At 43.9% G+C, this 13,884-nt stretch overlaps 1 protein-coding gene across 1 annotated transcript in view; it reads left to right on the plus strand.

The window, feature by feature from the left end:
* The first annotated feature begins 10,153 nt into the window (after positions 1-10,153).
* The window catches only part of EMILIN2 (elastin microfibril interfacer 2), a 30,818-nt gene continuing 27,087 nt past the window's right edge, over positions 10,154-13,884 (plus strand). Inside the window, exons 1-2 of the mRNA XM_084220374.1 lie at positions 10,154-10,331; positions 10,429-10,551. Of these exons, the coding sequence (XP_084076500.1) occupies positions 10,204-10,331; positions 10,429-10,551 (251 nt within the window). The 5' untranslated portion in view covers positions 10,154-10,203. The remainder of the gene's footprint in view (positions 10,332-10,428; positions 10,552-13,884) is intronic.

Raw genomic sequence — 13,884 nt, forward strand, 5'->3', positions numbered from 1 at the left:
TTTTTTTTTTCCTTTTTGTGTGTTAACTGCCTGAAAACAAAAAAGTATATCCATGCAAAGGATCTAGGCTTGAATTTTAAGCTAGCTCCTCACATTAAAATTGCTAAAGCCTGGAAAAATTTATCAACATTTATGTGTCTCAGAAGAGTTTTGCAAGTCACCAAGAAATGAGTCAGACACAAAGAGCTGTCTGTAGGTTGAGGGGGTGACTAAAATGCAAATACTCAGTTACCACAGACAGAATTGAGGGGAAAGAAAGAGTCTCACACCAGTAACCTTATCCAGATATATGACTCTTACTAGAGAAAGCTTACCCACAAGGAAAGTGAAATAAAGTAATTGTAAAGTAAGGTTGATAAAAGAGTGAAGAACTCTGATTCCATAACTGGGTAAAAAATCAAAAAATAAATTAATTAAAGTTATTGTTGCCTTTCAACGTGCCACATAGCGAATAGTACCTTAAGGTAATCTGTGTTGCCAACTCCAGACAGCAACTCCAGAGGACTGCTGAAAGTCAGAAGCAGTTGGACAAAGACAGTGAATTACTGCAAAGCTCAAACAATAAAAAAAATAAATCAGGAGACTAACTTAAAAATCAGACTTGAAAATAATACCAATTTATGTACTTTTCTTTTTGTTTTTGAGTCTGTAGGACGGGTTTGAGTCAAATTTTCAAATTGCTCTCTGCAAAGGAATGCCAGAACTAACTTTTCTCTTGCAATACAATCTGAAGTGCTCAAATCATGCTGGAATTCCAGGAACTGGAACTTAAATGAAAAAGCAAAATGTAGATGCTGCAATACTAAAAAAAATGTAAGGACAAATGAAGCACAGTAGGTAGAGAAATTATTTTTTCTGCCTCAGTTTTTAAAGAGAACACTGATGTAACAAAATACGTCCTGTAATCTAACAATGATAAGTCATTCCTTCTCCATCGAGATTTCACTGTTGTAACTTGTAAAGTCCACTGAACTTAGCAGACCTCTCTAGGAATAAAGGTCTTGGGAGCATTCCCATTTTTTCAAGGGAAAAAGGACAACTCATGCATGAGGCAGTGAAGTTTTGGCTGTCTAAGGATACACTCAGTGAAGTGGCTCTTTGTGAGTTATCTAAATCTCTCTAGTTATACACAGCTGATATTTCTAGACATTTGGCTTAATGTTTCTGCTCTGGATATGGATGTCTTCTCCATGAAGGAGAACTGTCCCCATAATATGTGTTAATCTTCACAGTACACTATTTGCAGTGAAATTCCAGTGTAATAATTTACAGTGACTTCCCTGACCTCCAGTCAGGAAATGTCCTACTGTGCTTCAGGCAATTTATTTTCCCCTAGTGCAGTTTAAAAATATGTCTACAATCACAGCTTCTGAGATATTATTTCTCTATCAGTGACAAACTTCAGGTAACAGTAGGAATGAACTTACTAATTGAATGTTTGCCTTCAAGTGGAAAACTGTTCAAACTGAATGTGTAGACTGAGAAGAAGCAAGGCAGCTTCTTAAAGGTTGTTCTATTTCTCCAAAATCAAAACTAAAAGGAGCAAAATAGTAGCCAATGTATTTCTAAACAGCAATGACACATATAAGCTTTTAATTTCTTTCAGAAGGAGAAACACAAAGCGAAAGAAAAGACAAAAAACCCCCTCCTCTTTTTCTGCTTTCTTCCCACTCCCTCCTAACCTCAGCTGCCCCATGACACTTCGTGCGGGTGCTGTTATTACAGGAATACAGGGGTTTTCATCTGGCACAGTTAAAATAGGCTATCTCAGCATATGCACAATAACTTTTGCTGGCTTTAACACTGTTGATGTAATTGGAGTGGCAAAATTCCCTGTAGAGACCAGGCCTCATCACAAAGCTTGAGACTGTTACACTGAAGACAACAGAGTTCTAATTTTGTTCATATTTTCTAGCATCACTGACAGGTACCTATAAAACAACAGGATTCCTTCCCTAATAATTTCTCATCCTAGAGCAGCAATGACTCCCCCATGTTGTCTTCTGTAAATGGCTAAAGTGAAGAAAGAGAAAAGCCCAACATCAACAGGAGCAGAGAGTACCAACAATTCCTGACAGAGTTAATCCTAAAGTTTATATTTAATTTTAGCAGTTATTGAAAAAATACCTTAAAAACATTCTACAAGCCTGAAATCCTGTACTTGTTAAAGTAAAAGCAAATGCTGTAAATAATGCCAGATGCCCTGAACTGAGTCCATGACTGAATTCATTCTTGAAAATATGCTCCTATGCATAAATTCTTCATATCCTATGTTCACTGAAGTAAATTCTAAAACCATGAGTTCATTTTACCACTACTGCATACAGTCTTGTCCAGTGTAAGTATTACTGTCATTTGATCCACCAGTTCTCAGTCCCCCACACAGGGAACACACCAGCAACGTTCATCTTTAACCTCTTCTCCCCAGACCATCATCCCTGTAGCCACTGCTCTTCCAAGACCATATAAAACCACACCCTCTTTTGGCAAGAGATATTTCCTTTTAACAATAAAAGACAAATTCAAGAGGATACAAGTCCATGGTTGATCAAGAACACTCGTCTGTAAAGCCTGCAGCAGGAAGGATGCTGAACTGTAAGATATGTCTGAAAGAATCAGAGGAAATGGTGTCACCATCCTCACCAAGAGGTTTTGATCTCAGGTGGGAAAAGGAAATTCAAGACTAATCTGAACTCATCTCATAGACAACTTAAGGATACTGCTGAAACCTCTGAGATGTTCTAAATTCTAAATATTTACCAATTTACATAAATACTCAGTTAACTGAAGGATATTATGATACAGAATGGAAATGTCATGGTGAGTGAATTTAAATACTCCTCACTGTCTACCAGTTGTAATTAACTACACAGCTACTGCTCATTAGGAGGCATGTATTTAAACCTACCCAGTTTCTCCCAGTACTGGAAAGAAAAACTCAGCAAGGCCATTATCTGTGGAAAACCTTTCTGAACTTCCCTGTACTCCAAGGACTTTGCTGCCCAAGTAATGGAATTACTTTAAACTAGCATGTCTGAAAACAATATTTGGTGTTTTTAAATAAACTATTGATTGTTGCCTGAGATTTTCAAGATGAGGTGGCAGAATGAAGCAGAAAATGCACAGAGATGGTATCCAGTCATGTTATCCAGCAGAGGTTTGAAACAAATCTTGGGTGCTTAATTCCTAGTTTTCACAGAAGTGAGGGCTGTTGATTCCCATTGACATTGGTGGGAGTGAAGTACCTACCTACTTTGAGTATGTTGCCCTTGGCTCATTTAGATTTCTCAGCTGATCAAACCAGAGGACTGCTGTCACCAGTTTATTTATTTGCAGCCCTGAGAAATCCAACACACATGGTTTGCAGTCTGATTAATACACAGTTGGATACACAGTTAGGATACAATGCAAAACACTTATCAAGAATAATTCCATTGGAAAATCTGTAGAATAAAATAGGTAATTATAAAGTAATTTTTTGAATGTAAAATAAATAAGAATCAGATGAAATGTTGAGAAGGTTTCCTTAATTTTTTTTTTCATTGGGAAATAAGCCAGGAGTTATTTTTTCCAAGGGAGCAAGACTGATGTTGTGAATCACAGTATTAGGTCTTCCCGACATAAAGAATTTCCGCCTGTTGTTTTCAGCAAGAACTTCTTATTTTAATTTTCAGTGGATTGACTGCATTTTTAATCAATTCCTTTAAATAAACCACATCTATTATTCCTAAAATGAGATTATAATGTCTGCATAGAAACTTGATCCTGTTGTAGTTAGACTCAACATTCTTGCTTAGTTCAAACTCCAGGAACGTCAGTATGAAACTGACTGGTTAAACTGATAAACAAGGAATTCAAGCTACAGAATCATGTGATCTTCTATCAAGAGCAATGTAATTGTTTAAAAATCTGCTGACAACTTTGTCCCAAGCACTGCAAAGCCATGTGCCACTCCCTTGCTCTCCATTCCATCTCATCTTTAAAGAATCATGAAAGCAGAAATTTGTCACTTTCAATCAGAGAGCAGCATGTTGAGAAGGGCAGTGCATGCTGTGAAACTCTGAAAGCTGCCCTGTACCACAGGAGGAAAGGACTGCACAGTAATTAATGCCCTCAGTTTTTTTCTTTATTCTGAAATATTGCACTACCATCAAAAGTGAAACATCAAAATAAGTATGACAGCTCTTCATTTCACAAGAAGCAAGATTCAAATAAACTCTTTACAGCAAGGGCAAACAGTGCATAGTTTAAGGCTCAGCCTTTTAAATATTTCAGCAATTTGCCTGCATGTTTTAGAAGGCCCTGTGCACAGGTAGCAACTGTAGTTTTGTACAAACCAGCTTTGTCCTACTGTATGTGCACGTTAGAGAAGCAGTAGCTGTGGAAAGAACAAAAGAACATTGTGCATCTTTTCCCTTGAAGTCATCTGGCAATTTCACCAAATCAAAGACAAGCTGACACAAAAGTCTCTTCCCCCCTGCCTCCTCTACCCTCCCACCAACGTCCCATCTGCCAAGAAATGCCAATCTCCTCTGATTTTTTTCCAGTACTCATTAACTTCTTCGCCCCTTATACATGTGTCAGCCAGCCTCGGGCTGAAAGGTCTTGTGGAGCAATAAAATGTTTTCTTCTGACTGTCATCCCATATTGAATGTCCAGACTTGCTCTGCTCAGAAAACCATGGTAACCATATCAGTGGATGATATGTCAGTCAGTCCTCTCACATTATATAACAGGTAATATAAGAGAGCACTTACCTTTTGTATGGGAGGAGTGTAGACCTTAATCCCACTCCTTCTTTAGGTGTCACAACCATTCAGTATAAAGCAGTCAGGCTGTTCCACAAGTGTAGCATACTAGTGGTTTACCATGCTCCAGCACTCAGATAATTCTTTCAGGTGAATAAGGTAGTTTGATCTCTTCTGTCCTGCCTTGAAGCTTTGAACAGATGCAGTGGTGTGCTGAGAGCTTCTCCCAAAGAATAGTTTTTGTTTCTTTTGTTCTCCAGCCAAAACCATACCTGTGACAATAGAGAGCATCAGTTTCAACACAAACACTTGATGTGTGCCACAACCAGGCGATGTTTGGATTCTTCGTAATGCACCAATTTGTTTTTCTGTTTAAATAAATGAAATTAGCACAAATATTTTTCCCCAAAAAAGGAAATAACACCAGACAAGAAAGGCTGGAGTTGCCAGGTTGCCCACCCACACACTGAAACATCCTCAACACCACACTGTCAGTGCCTAGACAGACGAACATGGCACTTCAGTAAGGAGATGTGGCCAGGCACTGGTTGGAACCACATGGGCTATTTCTCTGCATACTCCAGAGCTCCCAGAATGGTCTCTGCTACGGACCTTTTGTTGTGGAATGAGCACAATCCTTGTGGTTGTTTAACTGTTATGGCTCTCCAAGGTGGCTCTCCAGTTAAGAGAAAACCAAAATACTCTGCTCTCCCTTCTCTCATTTATTTATTGATTTATTGTGGACTATGCTGCTTGGATTTTAAACTAAAGTGCTTATAAATAATAACTTTATTAACATCTGTTACTTACTTTTCACTTAGTCATTAATTTTCATTAAACATTCACAGCTAAAAATTTGTCTGGCAGACTTTAGTGAGGTGATTGAACATAAAAATTTAAAAATTGAAACCCATCGCTTCTTGTGATGAGGAATGCTTTTTTCAAGGAAATGGCAAACAAAGCTCACACTCTGATCCAAGAGTGGAAAAGTTGCTAAACACTCATCCTAGATTCAAATTTTGATTTTTATGTTCATGTTAAGATTACTATGTAATGACATATAGGCCAAGTGAATGGGACAGGGCTGTGTCATGTCTCTGCAAAACAGTATTCAAAACTCTCTTTCCCCAGTAGAGTACTTTTCCTGGTATATCCAAGCCAGCATGCGTCATACACCTCCATCTAAGCTTTCCTCTTTTAGCCTGCAGTTTCCTACAACTTCCTTTCAAATTTTTCTTTGTTCCCTAATGCCAGTTTCATCTTTCCAGAAGGACACTGTGACCTGCTTTGACTCATGGACAGAGTTAACACAGCACCAAATGTAAGCCCAGATTACTCACAGCTGCAGGCCTCACATCTGATGGCTGGTGAGAAGTACCTGAAAGACCTTTTGTGCCACAGACAATATTTCCTTTTTTTTATTAAAGAGAAGCATCAAGGCAGTACAAACACCTCTCTGAAAACCATTCACCTCAGGTTATTTTGGCAATGTTTTGAGACAGTGAACCTGAAAAAAAGGAACCCAGAATTCACAAAGCAATTTGTTGCTGAAATCTACGGAAAAGAAAAGCTGATGGATAAGGGATGTAAATTGCAGGGGAAACACCATTTCGACCCCAAACCCCACACCATTACAGATACCTTTCTCTCTTGAAGTTCTGCAGTTCCAAAAACTGGTAATGTTTTTGCAAATTATTCTGCCCACCTGCTCTGTGCACTTTTCTCTCTCTGGCACATGGCCCTTGTTGTTTCCCCATCATTATCCTCTTATGGAGTATACGAAAGTACAGTTGATCTTGGTGCTAGAAACACAGGCAGACTGCTTAGCAAAGAAACAAGAACTTTAAAACATTTCAAAGGATTTATGGACTCACGCTGAACTCTGTCTCCCAAGGATGTGAGTAGTGAGCTCTCCAGTCACTGAAGTTCTCCTCAGTGCACTCACAGACTACGTGCTCCATTTGTAGGGAGGGGTGGAGGGATGCTTTCCATGCACTGTAAGAATCATCTCTCTTGGGATTACTGTGAATTTTAGAGATGAGATGACATAGCACAGAAATACAAAATGTGAACATTTCTGTCTCCTTGGGAACATGATTAACCCTCATACTTACACTGTGAAATAAAACTAGTTACACCCACAGAAAAAATGCAGCCATGCACAGAGCTTGGACCACATCTGCAGCATGCACCTGAGCTGAAGATTCTCCAGGCAAAGCCCAGTTTCTGTACTGGTTACTGTTGAATCAGCTGATACCACACTGATAGGCCCAGTGGGAATATCAGAGGAGCTGAGGTCAACTCTATGCACCCATCCAAGTTCATCCCTTTCTCTGCAGCTCAACACTTCCAGCACAAGTCATCCTCTGCTGATATTCCTTACTGAGCCATCACGCAGCCACCCTAAAACTTCACTCTCTGCACCAGCACTTGTATTCAGGTTCCAACAGAGCTCTAGTTTCAGGGAGAAGATGGGACTGGTCCTGCAGGATTTTTTTTTCATTGTTATGGTTTATTTTAAATGAAACAAACTCGAAAATGCGATGTGCTTTGCAGTGGAAGAAGTCTTACATAGCCTTTTAAAGAAATGCTATGAAACCCTTGTTTCATAATATTTACAAAGTAGCTGATCCAGACAGTAAAGGGACAACCATATACCAGAAATCAGGAGAGATTTTCTTGCATAGTTCTTGAATGAACAAACATTGACAGAGTCCTGAAGTTGCAGAAAGCTCCTGACTTATTATCTGTCATAACCATGGGGTAAGGAGGGGCTCTAACAACTCTCCTTCTAATGGTGTCCCCATGTTACAATTGGTCAGGCAATTGACTCGAGTTCACAGGTAAGTTGGGTGCCCTCATGGCAAATCAGGTAACATCTGCTTTGTCTTCCTTCACCAAAATGTAAGCTCAGTGTTTAGCATATGGAAATATACTGTTGCTTCGTACTCATTTTGTTTAAATCAGTCTATTAATTTTTGTACTATGCTGTCATTCTCAAGACAGGCATGACCTCAGTCTTTCATTATTTAATGACTTTCCCTTTGTGGGACAATGTGCAGCTCTTCCATGTTGCTCATCCCTTTTGGAAAAAGACAAATTTCATGAGATCCTTGGCTGAGTAAGGACAAATTTCATGAGTTCCTTGGCTAAGTGAAGAAGGGGGAAAGGAAGAAAAAGCCTTCTTAATTGCTTTTTAGGAACTGAACTGACTTGCTCTCTACAGGCTTGGGAAACTCCAGATAATTTCTGCCAGCACAAATAATGAAAACCCAATTACATGCTTCCATGAATGCAAACAGTGGCACAGGAAATTGTCTAATCCTTGAGAAGGTTAAAGCATAATTTCTTAAGAGAGTGAGGTGTTATCCTCTTCAAAGCATCTACAGAGCATTAGAAGTGTTTCAAGTGAAATAGGACAGATTGAAGCAACATCTCATCTTTTTCCATTGCTATTTATTGCCAGGGAAGTGTTCCTACACATCTGTAATGGCACACATTTCTCTAGGGGACAGGAAGCTTTAGTGTATATTTCCAATGAAACAGTTTCTAAAAAACAGTCTGAATGCATCATTTTGACCTCAGCATTTAAAGCTTATTTATTTCCCTGCAGACTTGCAGAGTGAAGTTGTTGGGTGAGACTCCCAGTAAGACTGGCAGATGAAATTTGCCTGTTTCAGCAGGTCGGGGCAAATGATGAGGTCAGCAGGCTGCTGCCTACAGCAGAAGGAAGAGCCCTGCCCTGCTGCTGGCTCTGCCTGCATGTGAGAGCTAGGGAAGCCTGAGCAGCTGCTGTTGGCCATGGGAGGCCTCGGGAGCATGTGAGCAGGGCTGGGGCTGGTCAGGCTCAGCAGGAGCAGCCCGCACTGTTCCCAAATCTCCCACCCAAACTATTCTCCACCCAAAGATTGCTCTCTCCCTTCGCCTCCTTCCCGCTGGTGGGAGCAGCCTGCACTGGCCCAGCCTCCATGCTTTTGTTCAGCGTCGCTTCAGCCCAAAAATCCAACTCACAAAAGAGCAGGAGCTGAGGACGATAGAGGGACTTCCCTGTGGTCCTGCCCTCTGTTGGGCCCATTGCTGAAAAAGAGCAGGAGCTGAGGAGGAGAGAGGCACGTCCCTGTGGTCCTGTACTCAGTGGGATAGCCTCACATCGGCAGGCCACTCAGTCAAGGTGCCTTAATGCCGCTGGCTGGGCTACGGGGTGTACCCAGGAGCTGCATCAAAGCCGGATAGCTCAGCTCTGAGGGGGGCTAATCAGCCCAAGCTCTGGCAGTGCCCCCAGCCTATGCCTTAGCAAGCCTTTAGTGATATACAGCTCAGTGATTATCAGCTCATGAGTGATTTCAGCTCTTTAGGCTTGCTAGGCTTGGCTGGAGCACCCAGCAGGCACTCGGAAGACCGGGAAAGAGAGGAGAGCGCTGTATGAGGTTCCAAGACGATGTCTTTATTGGTCTTCTTCGTAGCTCTTCCACGGAGTGTCTCGAAGGGTCTCAGGGACAGCGGCTCCAACGAGCCGGGCAGAAACAGGGGTTTATATAGGGTTAGGGAGGATTGAGAATTGTCCAATGGTAAGGGTTAAAGGAAAGTGACCTATAGCTTTACAGAGAGATAAGTCAGGGTCCGAGAGCGGGAGAGAGGGGCTCCTTTTGTTCAGTCATCCTGACTCAGCATCCTGTTTCTGAACGCCAAGGCAGGTTCGCAGGGCCTGTGCCTGCTACAGTGCCTGAGATGGATTTTAACAGCCAAGTGAAGCTGAATGCCCATCTCTCACTTTGCCCAGTGAACACCTCTCCTGACAAATAAAGGCTTATTGTACATCCTTCGCTGAGGCAGTGGGTGAAATGAGCCGTCATCGGGCCACGAAAGGAGCACCACCACCTCACGGCACTGGCGTCAGGCGGGACCCCAGGGCTGCCACAAAGCACCAAACCAGCCTCAGCCTCCGCCGGCAGACACCGGGAGCTCAGCACGTCCTGAAGAGCACCGTGTCCCCTTCCCCGCTGTTCGCGGGCTGCCCTCTGCCCAGCAGCCCGGCTCCCCGGGAGCAGGGGGGCTCTTCCCCAGCGGCCCGGCCCTCTCCTCCCATCAGCTTTCCAGCGGGAAAAACTGTACGGGGGCTGTCGCCGGCCAGCTCGGGCAGGGGCCGGGGAGCGGGGGCTGCTCGAGGGCGCCCGGGCGCCACATGGGGCCGGGGGCTGCCGCAGGGCTCCTGCTCGGCCGGGGGCTGGAGCGGGGCGGGGGCCGGGGCCGGGGCCGGCAGGGCGGGCGGAGGGGAGCGGCGCCTTGACCGGAGGGGGGTGCGGAGCCGCCGTGGAGGGCGGAAACAGGGTGGGGGGATTTGCGTCAGTGAGGGAGCTGAGAGCGGGCGGGACGGACGGAGGGACAGACGGACGGAGGGAGCCGGCGGAGAGGCACCGGCCCGCTGCGCTCGCCCGCCGCCGCTGCCCGTCGCCCCATGGAGCTGTGCCCGGGGCCCGCGCCGCCCTCGGGATGGGCTCTGCCGCTCCTCTTCGCCCTGGGCGCCGCCGGGCTCAGCCACGGCACCCCGCACCTGCCGTACTCCCGGCCGGGCTCCCGCAGCAAGTGAGTACCGCCCGCCCCGGGGCGCGCTGCGGGACCGGCCGGGCCGGGCGGGCTGCGGAGCCCGGCGTGCCTGACCGACATTGTCCTTCTCCCCCAGGAACTGGTGCGCCTACATAGTGAACAAGAACGTGAGCTGCTCGGTGCTGGACGGGACGGAGAGCTACGTCCAGGCCCAGTACAAGTGCGCCTGGAACCAGTTCCCCTGCGAGCCCACCCTGGTGTAAGTAGCGCAAGGGGCGACCTCGGCGGGGAGAGCGCTTGGCCACCCATTGCCAAGCCCCGGCGGGGAGGCGCAGGGGGGCTCCCGGCACCCCAAAGGCTCAGGGCTGCGACAGGGGGTGCGGAGCGCCCCTGGTCCCCCCAGCGAGCCCCGAACAAAGCGCTCTCTCATTGCGGACATCGGGCTGCCGGAGCTAATTAGAGCCAGATTGAGTTGCTGCTCCGTGCTGCCGAGAAGGAGCTGCGCTGGCACACCTCGTCGGCTCGGGGAGGCGTGCAAGCGGGCGGAAAGCACGCGGGCTGCTTTCCATGGGCGGCTTTCCTGGAGCGCCGGCACCAGGACCGCACCTATGCGCTGCTGGGAGCGCACCTGGGCCGGAGCTGCCGGCGCACAGCCGCGCTCAAAACCGGTTTTATTGCTGCTCCGCGGTGCTGGATCGGCGCGTAAAGGGAGAGCCAGGAACGTGAGCCAGCGCCTTTACACTCTGTGTGTCCTTGTGTGTTATCCAGCAAGGGGAGCGGCCAGGGCAGATTTTATGGGGGGTAATATAAAGTTGCTTTTGGAAATCTGTGGAATGGCCACCTACAGCAAGGTGTGCTACAGCAGGCATTAGGGAACAGAGGGATCTCACCTGCTGGCTAATCACAGGGAAATCTCCTTTCCTCATTTTTCCACTTGAAAAGCAGTAATACTTACACATTTCTGTTTGAAATGTGTAAATATTACTGCTTTTACTCTAGGTGATATGCACTCTGTGAAACCATTTCAGCATCCCCAGGAAGTCACTGGAAAGACACCCATAGATTATCATAGGCTTAGACTTGGGCTGAGGTGATGATGAAGAGTGTTTTACAATAAAGCTACAGTAACTAGTTTTTATTTTGACATGAAACGGTGATGATGAGACAGATACTGCTAGATCCTGGGTACTACTGGAATAGAACTTCAGACACTGATGACGCTGCCACCCTGGGGTCCGTGACAATAGGTGTTGGGTGTTTGGCATTCAAATGTGCTGCTTTCTGTTTGTTTGGGTTGTTATTTTCGTTAAAAACCCAGCTTTTCTTTATATAAACACCAGAATTGGAGGGGAAAAAACAAAGCAGACAGCTGAGTAACACTGTCTTGTGTAACTTCCCTTGTTTCCCTTTGGAGTCTTGAACTGGCGATTTTGGACTTCTGACTGAGTTTGTGGATGTGTAATGGGGTGTGCCCTCTATCCCGAGAAGTCTCTGTAGTGGAGCTACAGAGGCATGAGGAGGGGTTGAAACTGAGCTCTTTAAACACATAAATCACCAAGCATTAAGATAAGGAATTTCAGAGGCGGTAAATTAAGACTTTCATGGACTATCTGCTAGTAGATAGTGAAGAAAGTGCAAAGGCTTCTAGCTCAGGAAATTCCTTCACTGAGAGTGTGAGATTATTGGCAGGAGTAACAAGGGGAAGCCCAGCTTGAGCAGGGGGCTGGACTGCACGACCTCCACTAGTCCCATCCCTTCCAGATTTCTCTGTGGTTCTCTGAAATGGCATTGTCTGTCCTTGTGCTTCTAAACATCTGGAGCTGGCTGCTGTCAGAGAGGGAATGTGGGGCTGAACAGACATTTGGTCTCACCAGATGTGTCCAGTCTCATGGGGTTTTTTTGTTCTTTTGAGAATGGAATTAGATGCTTATCATAAGACTTTGTTTCCTCTGTTTGACTTTCTTTGGTGAACATCACTGTTGTTTTCTTCATAACCATAATGGCAACTGCAAAACAATTCCTTGTTCTTAACATAAAATATTCCTTATTATTACCATAAAATATTTTTCTTCTGTCACAGCACCAGCTGACTAACACCAAGAGAAGGTGAAATATCAACGTCTTGAAATCTTATTGTGTTCAAAACTGTTTATAGGTTGTCATTTTATTTTTGCGTCTGTTGCATATACACTGTCAGTGACAGACTAAGAAAGGTGCTAATCCAAAAAGTTTGAAATACATGCCTCAAATCCTGCAAACTCCTAACTTGATTCCTGTGAAAAAGGTTGTTTAATTCAGAAGGAGTAGCTACCTGAATAACAAAATGTGTTTATATATGTTTGCTAGCTAATGTTCACAAAAATAGGAAAGAGCTGTAAAACAACAAAGAAATGACTGTGAGGACTTTGTGGAAATTATTCTCTTTTTTTCTCCTTTATACACTTGAACAGAGAACTTGACATGAGCTAAATAGCAGATATTCATGGGAATAAAGTACAGTCCCTGTGTAGTCTCCTCTTGATACCCATGGTTTATCTAAGAGCTCATTCAGCTGCAGACAGTGAGGGCAGTGAGATCCAAACCAAACAAAGGATTCCTTAACTGTATCATGGATGTGTGTGTTTTATTAGTACTTAAGTACAATAAGGTCTATTTTTTAATCTACTGTTGATTTATATTAGTTTAAGACTAGATTTAAAGAGCCCATCTAGTGTAGTCCAGGTTATGCATAGCAATTACTTAGATTGCAGTGTACAGGGGAGGATTTCACTGCCTTAAACTTGCAGTGTACTCCTGAGTTCCATGTGTTATTGACAGACGAGAGAGTGTGTGTTGCAGATATGGATAATAGTCAGCCCTGATTTGTCTTTGAATTTATTTTTTTTAAATAGAGAGATCTGGTGATTAAGCCTAAAATCATATGCATGCATGAACCCATTTTATCTGCCCTTTAGGCTCATTAAAATATAATTTGTCTGAAGACAAAAACCCTAAAGCCCCCTGTTGGAACGACTACACTTCCATGATTGTTAACTGTAAATTCACTCTGGCTGCAGAGTATATTTCCTGAAAGGTTAAGTTGAAATGCAGGAAATTATTGCACTTCTTTGTTTAACTGTTTTATGGGTACTTGGGCTCCATAGTGCATTTCCTTGCTGAAAAGTTGGTGAATACTTTGGCTGATTAAGGTGTCAGGGATGAATGTGAGTTGAAGTGTGGCTGCTTAAGAGATAGGAAGAGAGAGAGTAGAAAGAGCAGAAATGCCCTTTGAAGTATGAGAAGCTCCTGATTTATTTTTCTTAAAACTGTGCCTACCAAAGGAAAGAGAAACTTTGTTATTAGTGGGTCACTGGGCTGAAAGGTACAAAAATATTAGTGTTTATACTCACTAGAAAGAACTTGGATGTTTTGAAATTTAATACTGCTTCATAAATAATTGACCCCTCACTGCTTCTTTTGTCATGAATTTCCATTCCTAGCTTTCTTATGAATGGTTTGGTAACTTAATTAGCAATAACACCAACTTGTAACTAGTAGCATTATCTATTTCTAAAAGAAAAAACATGTTGCTTTTCTGGTTAGATCCTGCACA

This window comes from Fringilla coelebs (genome assembly GCF_963513975.1).
Source record: "Fringilla coelebs genome assembly, chromosome: 1".
NCBI lineage: Eukaryota > Metazoa > Chordata > Aves > Passeriformes > Fringillidae > Fringilla > Fringilla coelebs.